Genomic DNA, 13,967 nt, shown 5'->3' on the forward strand with positions numbered 1-13,967 from the left:
AGCATGCATTTTCCCTCTTTTTGAAACCCTTCACTTTTTCTACCTTCTTTAAAGTAGGTTGACACCATGAACCAACAGATCGTACATATCCTTCGTGTAATGATAATCAAACATTGTGGAAGCTTTTTCTGGACATTCCAAACCCTATCAGATTCCAATTGTGTTGGCTACTGTCAATATTTTGACTTCGCTCATGCGAGAGGGATGGAATTACCTTGAGGTAACTCCAGCGAGCAAAAGCCATAATGAAGATGACAATCATGAGTGGTTGAGACTATGCATTGACCAGTGGCAAGTTAGTGAGAGAGATATTTGCTGTCATTGTACGGTTGATGTGTTCAACATACCAAAAGAACGATGGCAAACCTAGTCGCAGAAGCACTGTTTGGGTCTGACACGAGAAGCTCCAAGAGTCCCCAGATCTATGTCCAACAAGACAGAATTTCAGACAAGCTTTTGACAACGCCACCCAAGAAATGTTAACCATGGTTGCAGCCACAAAAAGCCAGACCAAGATCGTCGAGATAGTAGACGTGGCATTTGAAATGCATGGTCCACAAGAGATGGCAGTTGCACCAGCCTGGGTCTTGAAGAGTGTAGCACAGCTGTATTCGATCGGCAATGATATCAAGGTGGCTGCTGCCAACAACAAGAGAAGATTGGTTCTCAATGCATCGGATACATGATCAAGACGAGATATCTAGACCAAAAATCAGAAAATCAAGAAGAGAGTTTATAAGTGTTCGGTACGCTGATGACAATGACAGGTGCGCTGACCGGCTTACCCAAGTCCCGAATCTTTCAGACTCTTCAGCTTCGCCAGCACCACCTCCAAAAACAGTCTCGCTCTCTTCTTCAGCACTGGAAGAAGTCGCTCCAATGCCGCGACTTGTTCGAATGCCAGAAGGTTTGACACGACCACCAATCGGTACGTATGGGAACAGATTCTTACAGCCAATGAGTGCGTATTTCAAGAGAATTCCAAGTGCCCATATCAATAGCAAGGAATAGACGGCCACCCATGTTGCAAGCAGCGTGGAGGATCTTTGGTCAAATGCACCTGTATAGTTGAAGGTAGGTGAGCCGGGATGACTGCTCGAGCCTTGATAATTGCTCATGTCGAGATATTGCATAGTTGTCGCTCCTTTGTTCTTCTCTCCTTGGGTCAATGTGACAGCGGTTTTTTGTAGAATCTGTGTGTAGTTAAACGAGGGGCGTGGGAGGAAAATCTGAAAATCTTTTTTTGACACGCGTGTTTATGAGGCCAAAAAGACAAGTCATATTCAAATTAGGAAGGATGTTGTGATTCACAAGTTTAATTAACGCGTATTAGTACTTGACATGCTGTTTACCACCATTATTGGCGGTCGTACCGACGGTAGTTGTTGTGAGGATGACGTCCGATCTAGATGAAAGAATGTGTTAAAATGTGTCCAGGCGTATGCTCATTACGTGATACTTACCAGATGGCTCCCTTCTTGATGACCGTCTTCGTGGTCCAACATCGTTCACTCTGTCCAAAATGACAGCATGTGCAAGCGAAGCATCCTTGCCAACAGTACGCCGTAGCGAATTAATCTCTCTGAATATGGAAGCAGCGTTAGAGCGATTTTGATACTGCATCTTCATCGAGAACCCAACGCACCCAAGTAATTCCTTGTTTTCCGATATTGCTTTGGCGTGTTCTTTTCGGTACAGAGCAGTTCGAGCGTTGACTTCAGCACGTAAATGCTTCACATCCTCCCACAATGCAGAGTTATGCGTTGTGAGTTCCTGATCCACATCAGGTTCAAGTTTTGGTCTTGAAGTTTCGTCTGCTTTGCAATACTTGTGGAAGAGTGTCAAGACCGATTTCTGTTAAGATGGATACAATATTAATGAAGATTTCCACAATAAATCCAATTTTGATACCCTCCTTTGGGACAGCTACCTTCAGTTTCTCTGGTTCTTGAATAAATTGAACACTCTCTATGAGATCACTCCTGAAACTTCGAATACGATGTGCAACGTCTTTTGCTCGTCTCTGTTCCTTGGCATAGTCTTGCCTGAGATGAGCAAGATCGGTCGATAGAGCTTGTATAGATTCCTCAACTCTGATTTTGTGATTCGCCAAGCGCCCCAATTGACCATTGATTTCCTAAACAAGGACAAAGTTAGTATCATTTCAACTCACCACGAAGATAAAAGGTTAAGTGTCACCTCAATTCCATCCCGCATTCGAGAAATGTCTTGTTCTCGGGGTTCAACTTGTTCCTTGAGTTCCTTGATGCGGAAATCCAATACGAACTTGAATTTCTCCAATTCTTGGTTTTTCTTTTTCAGATCATACATTCTTCGTTCTCCTTCTTGAATGTTTTCATCACGCTCGCCCATCTAAGACAAGGATAAGTCGGCGTTACAGGACCAAATATTAAAACTGTATAGCTCTTTATAACAGGATCTTACCTCCTTCTTGAGGGCTGCGGCATCTTTTTCTAAACTTGAAACAATAGCACGGAGTCGCTTTTCTTCTTCGTGAAGACGAGCGATTTCGTGACGGTGATCTTCAATGTCCTTTGACAGAGTCAGAAACTTTTTTCTCATGATACCATTCTCGCCCTTGAGTCTTGCACCCTCTTCACGTTCTCCTCGCAATTTTCGTTCGTATTTCTGTATTAAAGTCTCTGACTCAGCATCAGCTTCCTCCTCTAAATGTCGTGAAGTCTCGGCATGCTCTCTTTGTAAACTGCGTAGCTCTTCTTGTAGCTAAAAAAATTGTCAACCATCTCGAATTCGCATGCAACTTCACACAAAACCACAACCAACCTTGTTTATTTCCGCAACCTTCTTGTTAAGCCTTGATTCAAACGCTGCGGAACAAGCAGACAATTCATTCTGAGCTTCTCGTTCCAGTTGTCGAACTTGAGCATCCCAATCGTTTTGCATAACACTAGAGTCGCCTTGCAACCGTGTGAACTTGTCGAATTCAGCCATCAACTCTGTACTAAAGCGAGTTTCCAAGTCCTATGAAAAAGTAGTGGTTGGCATCACTATGGTACCATTGGAAAATGATGACTTTTAAGGCCTTACGTGAAGTTCGTTGGCATGGAGGACTTTAAGGTCCTCTGCTTCCTCTTCGTGCCGAGCTTCCTCCTTGTCTTTTTCACCACGAAGAATACTTGTCGAAATCTTGAGATTTTCGACTTCTTGAGCATGCTTTTCTGACACTTCCTTGAGCCGCTCTCCAAACGACATGTCTCGCAGACGTATCTGGTATTCGTGCTCAAGTTTGAGCTCTTCGAGAGATCGTTGAAGCTCCAACGTTGATGCCGTTTTTTCTTCCATGTCAGATTTTGTAATCAAAATCTAGGATTTTTGATAAACAACGTTAGTAAGTGCAAGGTTGTTGTTGCACGACAACCTCAAAATACGTACCTCATCAGCAAATTGAAGACCACGCTCCCTCTTCATTCCACGATCTTCCCGATCAGACACACGGAACTGGTATAAGCATCCATCCTCTCCAGTTGAGAAGAGGAATTGATCATCATATGAGAGTCGGAAACGAGTGACTGCTCCAGAATGAGCTTCGTGTTCTTGGTAATCTGAAGCATCACCAGAGAGCGGATACTTCATTGCTCGAACAGTTCCGGTCGAACAACCAGCAAACATCATACGTCCGGAATGAGAGAGAATGACTTGCGTCAAAGTCACTCCACAGTCGATTTCACAAGTGACGGCGGAGTCGGTGATTTGCTATGAGGAGTTTTTGTCCATGAGATTGTGTTGGAGGTTGGGTTGATTTTGCGCATTGAGTTTACCTTCAGCATCCTATCAGATCCAACAGCGTATATTCTCTTTCCATCTGGTGTTGAAACAGCGCTTGAATAGCCACAGCCTTTAAGGATATGTTCACTCTCTCGCTTGGAATCTAGAACACTCCAGGTGTAAACGGCTCCATCTGATCCAGCAGACACTAAAAACTGATCATCTGGAGTCCAATGCAAAGATCTGACTTTTCCATTATGTCCCTTTAAGACAGCAATAATATCAAACGTCCAAGTATTGAAGACTTGGATGGCGTTTCCGTGTGCTGCAGCGAAGAGATGGCCACCATTCGAAAAGCGAACCTATGAGTTGTTCCACACAATCTAAGTTTGAAGTTAAAGGGCACATAGACAACACCTCCAACTCTACCTCACGACAAGCACGAACGGCGAACTCTTTGTAGAGTCGCAAATCATCCATCAACACATTCATGAGCCGGAGTTTGTCACTAAATCCAATCAATATATACAAGCCGGAGGGATGTAATGCGACAGAGAACGGTTCATCAGGGAAATATCGAGTCAATTCGACCATACCCGTCAGATAATTCCATAATCTGACAGACTTGTCGGCTGAGCAAGTGGCAGCAAGAGGTTTTCGGCAACATAAATCCAGTCCCGTTACCGCGCCGTGATGGAATGGTTGGGATAGTGGCTTGAATCCTGACGCCTCTTCTTTAGAATCAGTTTCAGGTTGTGCCAGCGTGAGTTTGAGTATTTGATTGTTTTCCAATTCACAGAGAATGGTGGTATGTGTGACAGACGAGGTCATGGTTCGGATTCCAACGCTTTCGTCTGGTAGTGCTACTTGTTTCGTTAAGTGGTAACCATCTGAAACTACTTTCACCATAGTTGCAGCAATTTCTTTCATAGTCTGAATTGGAGCATTTTTACGTTTGGGTACTTGTTGGTGGATTGATGTGCCTTCATTTATCCATTCGAACACCATGACGGAACCACCTTGGCCACCAGTGGCAAATCCATTTTCTATCGGTACTATTGACTCGATGCAATCCAACCCCACGTTGATTTCTTGACACACAGCAAAATCTTCTAGTACGTAAATCATGCCAGTGTTCGTTCCAACGGCTAATCTTTCCTGTGAAATCCATGTGTGGGCTCGATAGTCCTGCCAAGAAACATTATGATAAGTCAATGCAGGAACGGCATTCCAAAAATCAAATATCTACTTGGTTTTCAGATAATCCATTGACTGGTACGTCCGTAAACGATCCATCTGTATATCTATATACTGCAAATAATCCCTCTCCAGAGACACAAACTAGAGTTCCATCGGATGGATTTACACTGACTTGTCGAACGGTTTTGGGAGCCTCTCCAGTTCCAATTGGTATAGACGAAATAACTTTGCCCTTCTCCCATGCAAAGTAGTGCAACACATTCTCCGGTTGTCCCAATTGAGCGACCAAGAATTTCGAATCGGGTGAAAAGTACAGGTGCGAGAACTCCTAAAACCAACAATTGGAGTTGTTGGCCATTTTAGAATCGGTTATCAAATGGTTCCATACCTTTGCAGTATATGACTCAGATGCAGGGACGAGGGTTTTGCGTTTACGAAAGTTCTGAACGTCATACACGTGAATGGAAGCTCTTGTAGGGCCTCTCTCTGCAACAGCGAATAGATGCTTATCCGGAGATACAGCGATAGCTGAGAATCCGTCTCCACGTTCCGATACTGGGACAAATCTCTGCACATGCTGCTCAAAGTTGCTAACTATGAGAATTGTTCATTGTCAGTACTATGAAGGCAGTTGCGAATCATTCCCAGTAGATCTTGAAATCATAATGCTCCAAATCTAGTCTGTTTCGTCGGTGTAGACCGACAAACACCATTCTACAAAATGTTCAAAAAATAGCTTTTGATGCAAGTGCTCACTTATAATGTTACTGCCGGCTGGATATATCACAGTATTGTCGTCTAAATATAGAATGTTGTCTCGGATATCTGACTTGAGACCATATACATGGCTAAAGGGGGAGATCTGCGTTAGTTACCAAGGCCGTCAAAAAATGAAAAGCGAGTAGATCTTGGCATAGAACGTCTAGTTCGACTAGCCCAAATGGCAAGTTTTGATACCTATAGGCCACTGACGCCACGGACATTGTTGATTGCTATTCGTGAAAGCTCGCAACCTAGTGACAGTGTTTTACCAAAGCTTGTGTCTTTTTAAGAGCAGGTGGTATTATTATGGATTGGTTTAACGAGCACATTGCATATACATTGGTGCCGATTACAACCATGCTAACATAATTAATCTCCCAAAGCTCTCGACTGTCCTACTTCGAGTCCCCAAACAACCTTTTGTGCGTCGCTTCCAGTATTTCCAAAATCAAGGCATTGTATTGCTTGCCTTCAAATCTGGACATATGCGCCATCTTCCCATCATGGCACCTAGCGGTTTGACAAGGGTTAGTTGGTTTGATGACGGTCAGATAGGGATGGGCCAAAGCGGTCCTTTGTTCTTTGTTTCGTTACCAGCCTGGGTTAGGATTGACTTCTAGAAGAAGCGGAGGTCCATCTACTCCACGGCGTCTAAAGTCGAAGCGGCCGTAATCTCGAAACCTTTGAGGCAATGTTAGTTGGGTGTCGAGGGGTGGTTGACATCTCCCTTCTCAACAACATACCCAAATCTTTGCCAAAGAATGACGCAGCTAGCCTTCAGATCAGCTTCATCTTGAGGCGACAATGAAAGAGTTGGGATATATGATACATCCCTCCAGTAGGGAGAATCAGGATCCCACTTGGAAGCATAACCAAGAATTGCTGGTAATCCTTGGTCCACAACACGACTATAATCCACCTAAAACGATGTGATATGTTAGTATTCATGGTACATAAACATGGCCTGGTTTCAATACCTCTAATGTTGGCAAAAAGTGCAATCCTGTCTCAATGTTGCCGATAACGCCAACGCTGAATTCTTTGCCGTCGAGATATTCCTGAACTATGACATCCAGGACGCCATACTCTTGTCGTAGGGCTTCGAGACAGTGTTGCAGATCTTCTCGATTCGTGACGATAGAGCGTTCATTGATACCGTATGAATTGTCACCCTTCACTGGTTTGACAAATGCAGGGTATCCAAATTTCTCGGTAATAGTGCGATCAAGAGTGTCCAGATCGTTAGAAAAGTTGGAATCCTGATTTTCATATTTCCAATATAGTCAGAAAGAAAAACAGGGCCAAAAAAAAGCCCAAATAGGTTACTGCACGCGATACTTACAGATCCGGTCTTAAATCCACCAAAATAATACGTTTCACGTGGTGTAGGGATCCCAATAGCTGATGCTGTCGAATTTACAACCCCCTTGTCATAGCAAATCGAGAGACAGTTGGGTCCAGCACCAGAGTACTTGACACCGACTAGGTCTACGGGAAGATTTAAAATATTTGAGCCTTTTGCTTGATTTAAGAGTGGATATAACGAGTGATAAAAATATTTTGGCGTAGTCCACGCACCCAACAATGCGGGAATATGGAGCTCCTTTACAGAGTCATTAAGATATCCTTCGTCGCCTAGTTGGAAAGGTTAGCGTCCTACTATGCAACAAAAGAAACCTGTGATTTCCATCTCGCGATACCCACAGAGATTGAAGACAAATCCAGGAAGATTGGCCTTGATGTCAGAGATCAGTAATGAGTGCTTTTCGAGTATTCGAATGCCATCAGAATTGCTTTCACTAGCAAGAGAATATCCAAGTTCTTCCAGTGCTTGAATCAATTTAGACCTAGTTTCCAGATCCTAAAAGGACGCGGATAAACACTTTATTTCATCGCCAGACTGATCGAATGGATAACGTACCTCTCGGTTCCAGCTGTTGTTGAGTTTACCGATGCAAGGAATACTTGCGTCTCCAAATATTACTGTAAAATTGGGAATATTGGCATATGGCAAATTATGTACAGGAGATATACAAGTATCATCAAAGTCCTTTTTGAGATCATAATCACTAACTACATTGTTTGAAGATTTGGGAGATGGTGGGCTAGAAGCTGGACTAGAATCTGACGAAGACAGAGATACAGAGTTGACCATAGAGCCACTGTTCGTCTTCAATTTCATCTGCCCATTCAATCCGTCCGGCTCTCCATTTGTCACAGGTCTCGAGGCCTTGACAAACATTCGTTGCTCCATCATTCCCAGATCCTCGTTACGTTTCGACATGTCTTTGGCAGTGGTAATGATGGCCGCTGCTTCACTATATACATTTTCTACCCAAACGTCAAATCCAGCACTATACAGCATGTCTTGCACTTCTTCTCGTGCATAGAGTCGCTCCTGATAAAATTGATCTCTTACGACTCCACGATTGGTCACAGTGATGACTTCACGTGAGCTCAGGCGACGTTCGTCTTTGGATAGCTGACGTTCACGACATACAAAGCACATGTCGTCAATCCATTCCCAACTACGTTCGGCAAAGTTCTTTCTCATATAGCCACCGTCTGTGAGATCTAATACTATGCGGCCTCCTGGCTTTAGCACTCTATGGATCTCTTCTAGTACGTGGTTGTCAGACTCGTCGGTCGCAAAGTATCCAAACGAGTTGCCCATCACTAGTACAAGATCAAAGGTGGTATCGGCGTATGGGATTTGTCGACAGTCTCCAACGGTGAAAACAGTGTTTTCCGTCAGTTTCTGCTGTGTTGCTCGTTCTTGAGCCACCGAGATCAGATATGCGGATTGGTCATGTCCAAATAGTTGAAGGTTTGGATATTTCTCAGCCAAACATAGAGTATGGCGACCTTGTCCACAACATAAATCTAATACTTTGGCGACAGGTCCTCCTAAACGAAATATGATTGCTTTCAGAATTCACTCTTTCACGACCTCATCCATGCGGTTTGATATTAGCGAGTTTTGGTTACCCCTTCACCGGTCAACGTGACAGTTTGGTCCGTCCATTCTCGAAACATGCAAGGAAAAATCAAACAAAACTGAAAAAATATTATCATGATTGTCTACCTGACTGATCTCCACCTTGGGAGAAGATGTTGCGCAGCGAAGAATCCTGTTCAAGCATTGCTATTTCTTCCATGGTGATTTCAGGATCTTCGACGACATCTCCATCTGTCTTCAGATACATTCCATCAGCAAATACAGTCTTCCACCATTGTCCTGGTACCATGGCTTCGAGGTCTGCTACTCTACCATGACATTTTGTTGATGCATGTCCGTTCGTGGAATGGTTCACTTTATCGTTAATTTTATCTGGTGGATCAATAGTCACGTCCGCTAATGTAGAATCTGACGACTGCTTCGTAGTGGTTGGTGTCATCGTTGTTGGTTGTCAACGACGGGTTTGGTCAATGGAATTTTCTGTACACGTTCCAACTTGTATCCCTCCAGTTCGACAGTCCAGAATATTCTAATTTCTTAAAATAATTCGTGCTCTATAGTGCCTTGGAATCGTCCATCAAAACACTCTCCTGAAAAGCGAGATCTCGATGTTTGGAAATTGGACTTGCAAAGTAGAAACCACGCGAGGAAGAAATAGGGTCGACAGAGGTCAATTAAGGAAGCACTACGCGTTAAAAATTTCAAGAAATGCAAGACAGGGCGTCTTTGTCCTTCCAACGTACACTCAAAAAACAGAACACTTGGAAGCTCATGTTTAAGCCATACGCGAATCCAAATATAATAGGGGCTCGAAACAAACATACACTGAACTTGTTCTACTTGTGTCTGTGACATATATACAGCTTTGCGTTGGGCACTAGCCCACATTCCTAGAGGTAAATAAATGTGTCAGACCTCCACAGTTAGGGCGAAGGATCACAGCAAACAACACTCACCTCCAAGGTCATTTGAGGATCAAAAGGCTTCTTTTGAGGAAATGATGGTTTCAGACTGTACTCGCCATAAATTTTGAGTCTAGAAAACAGGTTGATCAACAAATGCCCAAGTCTGATGATGTGGCAGAAAAATCACCATCTTCACTACTTACATATGTTCATCCAACATGTTTCTGAGCTCCTTTATCGTCTGCTTAGCATACATTCTCACAAAATATTCAGTGCAATCATCAGGAGCATGGATCTTTAACGTTGTGATTTGATCGTAAGGTGTTACGTGCTCCACATGGTTTTGTAGATGGTCTTGAGACCCAGCCGCCTTGCGTATGGGGGATGCTGGTCGAGATGAAGGACGCGACACTGGTGGATGAGGACTCAGCACCGAATGAGAGCGACGTGTAGAATGACGGTCAGCCATATCAACCGTTGTTGGAATCACAACTGTTTTGATGATAGGAGGGTGTTTTGGATCGTGTTTTGGATCGTGTCTTGTCGCCTCTGAAACATGTGCTGCTGAAGCTGATGTGGGTGGTAGAAGGGAAGAAGAAGACTCGGAGCGACCCTAGAGAAAAGCATATCGTTAAGAAAACCTAGTGAAAATGATCAAAACTGAACTCACATCCAAAAAGCTATTGATTCCTTCACGCACATTGACAATTTGGCCATTCTTGATTACACATTTAGGTATTTGTTGGAGGAAGTTTTCTTTGCTTTGCTTTTTCAAAGCTGAATCGAGATACGAGGGTGTTATCAGCCAATTGTAATAAAACAAGTAAATCACGCCACAACTCACGTGAATCATTCAAACAGCTGAGACTGGAATCGTGAGCCGGGGGCGTGTCTTCCCTGAAGCGAGCGTGTCGTTCGACTGGATGGAGATTCAAGGATGAATCGTGACGATCGTGTTCCTAAGGATAAAGGCAAATTAGAACTTGCAACCAGGCAATACCAAGAAATTCAACAAAATACTTACGCTCTTGAGCCATGAATATTGACCACCGACTGATGCTTCAGGATTCCACAGTCGAGACTGACTACTGCTCGCGTCCTCTTCGTGGCTCGTGAAGTGGGTGACAGCGGGGTTTGGTTTCGAGACGGTCGTGGTGGAATGTATCGTTTTTGAAGATGTCGGCCTGGACGTTGGTTCACCGGCATAGCCGACAATATGGCCTTGACCACTGAATGGAATGTATTTAGGTTGATCGTCATACGCCGTGGTATGGTAATCTCTCAAATCAAAGGGAACTATTGATCAAACCAAGGTAAGCGAAATATTGGCAAACAGATAACATCTTTCCAACCACAATTTTTACCTCCATCGGGATATTGGTCCTTCAACTCGAATGGGAAGTAACCATCTAGCAAATCCCTCATAAACATCTTTGTCGACTTGTCCGAAAATGGTCGGAATGGACCTGATCGTAAGGCAAATCCGTTGCGATATAGGGATAAAGGAAGAGCAGCTTGCATTTTTAGTGATGCGCCAGCCCGTCCAGACTGTACATAAGCGACTCCTTCGCCAGCCAAGACGTTCAACTCTGTGACCCGAGCTCGAATGCGATCCATTTCATAGGGAAATTCGACAGGGCCCACTCGAGAGCTTACAGACAACAATGACGATGCAGCAGATACTGGCCTTGAACTATACAGTATCACAGAGTAGTTGGTGGTCTGATGCGCAACCGAATTCTGTCTGGTTTGATTTATTTACCTTTGACGTGACGTCCCCACACTGCCAGGACGAGTGGAAGCGTCTTCCCAAATCATGTCATATCGTGCAAGGAATGACTCCATCTCATCAACCTGACCTTGCAATTTTCTTGATTTTGCTTCCAGAAACTCAATCTTGGCATTCTGTTCATGGTCGTTGGCTTCACCTTGATGGTGTGAAAACAATTCGATCTCATTTTCGAGTTTCTGAATGGTGACGTTCTTCGTTTGTATATCACCACGCAATAGTCGAATCTCGGCTTCCAGTTTGTTCAGACGTGCAGCCATGGATGTCACTAGATCCAAATCTCCTGGACCAGATGCAGATGCTAAAACGATATGAAATCAAATACCGTTATTATCGATAAGGTCTCAATAAAAATAAAGGCCCGTACGTTTGAGAATTCCTGACCCGTGATGAGACGCAAGTGGATCCAATTTCGACAAGGATCCCGTAGATGATTTGTGTGATAGAGACGGTTTTGGAGTAACACGATGAGGTTCTTGTGCGATCCGATCCGGTTGTAGTGTGGGGGATGGTCTATTTCAAAACAGGTGGACGCCTTAGTTTCTCCAAGCTGGTCATATTTTTTAAGATCACCTGAATCAACCGAAATCAAAAAGTGGCAAGTTTTATATCTTACTTTTTCGCCACCAATGGTGATGCTTTGTGAGTAGGCGGAGCACTGGTGGGTGAACTACCAGCAGGCTTTGGTGCTGAAGCCTTGGTTGGACTCGATGGCCGATTGGATTCCATTACTTTTGGTGAATTGTTGATTCGAGCTAATAAAACATCTGCTGATGGTCGTTTCCCACTTGAACCCATTCTCAAATCTGAGCTTGAGACTGTAAACGACGAGGAACCAGTTGCCGGGCGAGACAGTGGTTCTTGCGAAGGAGTAATCTTGTCCATAGCTGATGTAGGTTTTCGAATTGAATTCGCTTCGTCTCGTTGAGGACGAGCTACCTGTTTGGTTGGTTTACTACCTTCCACTCGATGTTTAACAGGGAAACTCTCCTCGTCTTCGCTTTTCTTGTTCTTTGACGTTGTTGACTTTGCGACCACTTTTTCATCTTCACTACTATCATATAAAGGCTTTCGAGGCGACGGTTCCTTCTGTGCCGTTGAAATAGCTGACGGCCGAGACATTGACAAAGTATGACGGATAGGACTGCTTGGTTTTGGAGGTATGTGATCGTCATCTTCATCATCATCGCCGTGTTGTGCTGGGCGTGATGGCTCTTTACGGTTGATACTAGATGTTGACGACATCGATAAAGCATGCCTTATTGGGCTTCCAGGCCTCTGAGGCTTTGGCTTTTCTTCCACTTCGGAATCGTCTGCTTCTTTATGCGACAGTGGTGCCAATGAGTGCTGCAATACTGATAACGACTGTCTAATCGGGCTCCCCGGACGTTTAGCTGGCTGTTGCGGTTGAGGTTGTCCGTGTTTGTATGTTTTGGTGGCCACATTATCGTCTTCATCAACTTCATCATCGTAATCATCGTTTTCATCGTCGTGATGGTCCTTGGAGGTTGTGGAAACAATAAGCTTCGTGGCTCCTTGTTTCACAGGACTAAAACCTGTTCGTTGAGTACTTCCAGGGCGTTCACTCATCACAGGCGTTGACGGTAGGTCATGAGATGACGGTTTAGGTCGTACCGGTGCATCGTTGTCTTCCGAATCTTCATCCTCGTCATCATCAAAATGAGACTTTGGTTGTGGTTTTGATTTTAAGCCAGCAGGTCTTGAGGAAGATATCTGCTGTTCCTTGACTTTAGGACGTGATTCTGGTCTAGCTGATGGCCTCTCGTCTTCGTCATGTTGCTGTCGTGGCGATGCGGATTTGGAATCCTTTTTAGAATCTGCTGCAGATGCTTTTGGTGTAGCAGTGCGGTGATGGGTCAAATCTTGCAAGATCCCTCGAGTACCGTCCTCCATCATGTTGATGACTCCAGTACAAAATCCTTTCAATCAGCGTGGAGAGTGCTTCTACGGGTTTCTCTTCGCAAAGTATGTGATTTTTGCGCTGATTGGTGTTTCGGCAAGATGGCCGGCGAATTTTTTACAGCCTGCAGGTGAGTAACGAGAGTATCGCATTCATATTGACACCATTTGTAAGGAAAAACACGATAACTGAAGTCTCGTTCACGACACAGAGTCAATTGCGGCAGTAGACGGCACAGAAATTATGAATATAATCGTTCAGTTGAAACCGTTTGTAACAACACTCTTTTCCTATTACCTCTCATCTGTCATGTGATTACTAGATCATCTTCTACGAAGAAAACTACACAGTGGCAGTGATATGCATATCATTGGTTTTCAAGTCTGCTTCACAAAGTACAAGCCCAAAACTGACTTGTCGCTGAAAACGAAAGGTCCTCATGACTTGGATCGAAATTTGTAGAGAAGAATCCAAGATATCAATCCAGGATGTCACCTGAAGCAGTTACATCACGGGCTTTTACTAGGAATCTAGATATGTCATGGCAATTGCACCGATCATATGCAGCTAACACGTTGGTTTTCAAGATACAACTTACCGCAAGGAAGAGTAGTCTCTAGTCTTGGACAATCTTTCTTCTACTCCTTGCCGTTGAGCTATCCACAGACCGGTCGAGCGAGATCT

The 13,967-nt window shown here is 44.0% G+C and overlaps 2 protein-coding genes across 2 annotated transcripts; both read right to left on the reverse strand.

Annotated features, from left to right (window-relative positions):
- Positions 1-48: 48 nt before the first annotated feature.
- Positions 49-9,107, reverse strand: SmJEL517_g02696 (D-alanine---D-alanine ligase; the record flags this gene model as incomplete). The annotated part of the gene is made up of 28 exons (XM_031168624.1): positions 49-144; positions 215-274; positions 348-422; positions 485-700; positions 786-1,193; positions 1,353-1,405; positions 1,464-1,582; positions 1,646-1,854; positions 1,931-2,137; positions 2,200-2,373; positions 2,446-2,745; positions 2,806-3,003; positions 3,070-3,345; positions 3,415-3,735; positions 3,801-4,109; positions 4,177-4,935; positions 4,997-5,275; positions 5,336-5,541; positions 5,704-5,795; positions 6,109-6,219; positions 6,304-6,390; positions 6,453-6,628; positions 6,687-6,968; positions 7,052-7,197; positions 7,288-7,344; positions 7,414-7,570; positions 7,631-8,616; positions 8,795-9,107. The coding sequence occupies 28 exons, from the start codon at positions 9,105-9,107 to the stop codon at positions 49-51; spliced, it is 6,672 nt and encodes a 2,223-aa protein (XP_031025392.1).
- Positions 9,108-9,504: 397 nt separating this feature from the next.
- SmJEL517_g02697 (uncharacterized protein) lies at positions 9,505-13,276 on the reverse strand (the record flags this gene model as incomplete). The annotated part of the gene is made up of 10 exons (XM_031168625.1): positions 9,505-9,558; positions 9,625-9,703; positions 9,777-10,186; positions 10,244-10,350; positions 10,418-10,532; positions 10,598-10,869; positions 10,938-11,266; positions 11,336-11,663; positions 11,730-11,875; positions 11,979-13,276. 10 exons carry the CDS (start codon positions 13,274-13,276, stop codon positions 9,505-9,507), a joined length of 3,138 nt encoding a protein of 1,045 aa, XP_031025393.1.
- Positions 13,277-13,967: the final 691 nt, after the last annotated feature.

The sequence above is a fragment of the Synchytrium microbalum genome, assembly GCF_006535985.1.
Source record: "Synchytrium microbalum strain JEL517 chromosome Unknown SmJEL517_scf0012, whole genome shotgun sequence".
Lineage (NCBI taxonomy): Eukaryota > Fungi > Chytridiomycota > Chytridiomycetes > Synchytriales > Synchytriaceae > Synchytrium > Synchytrium microbalum.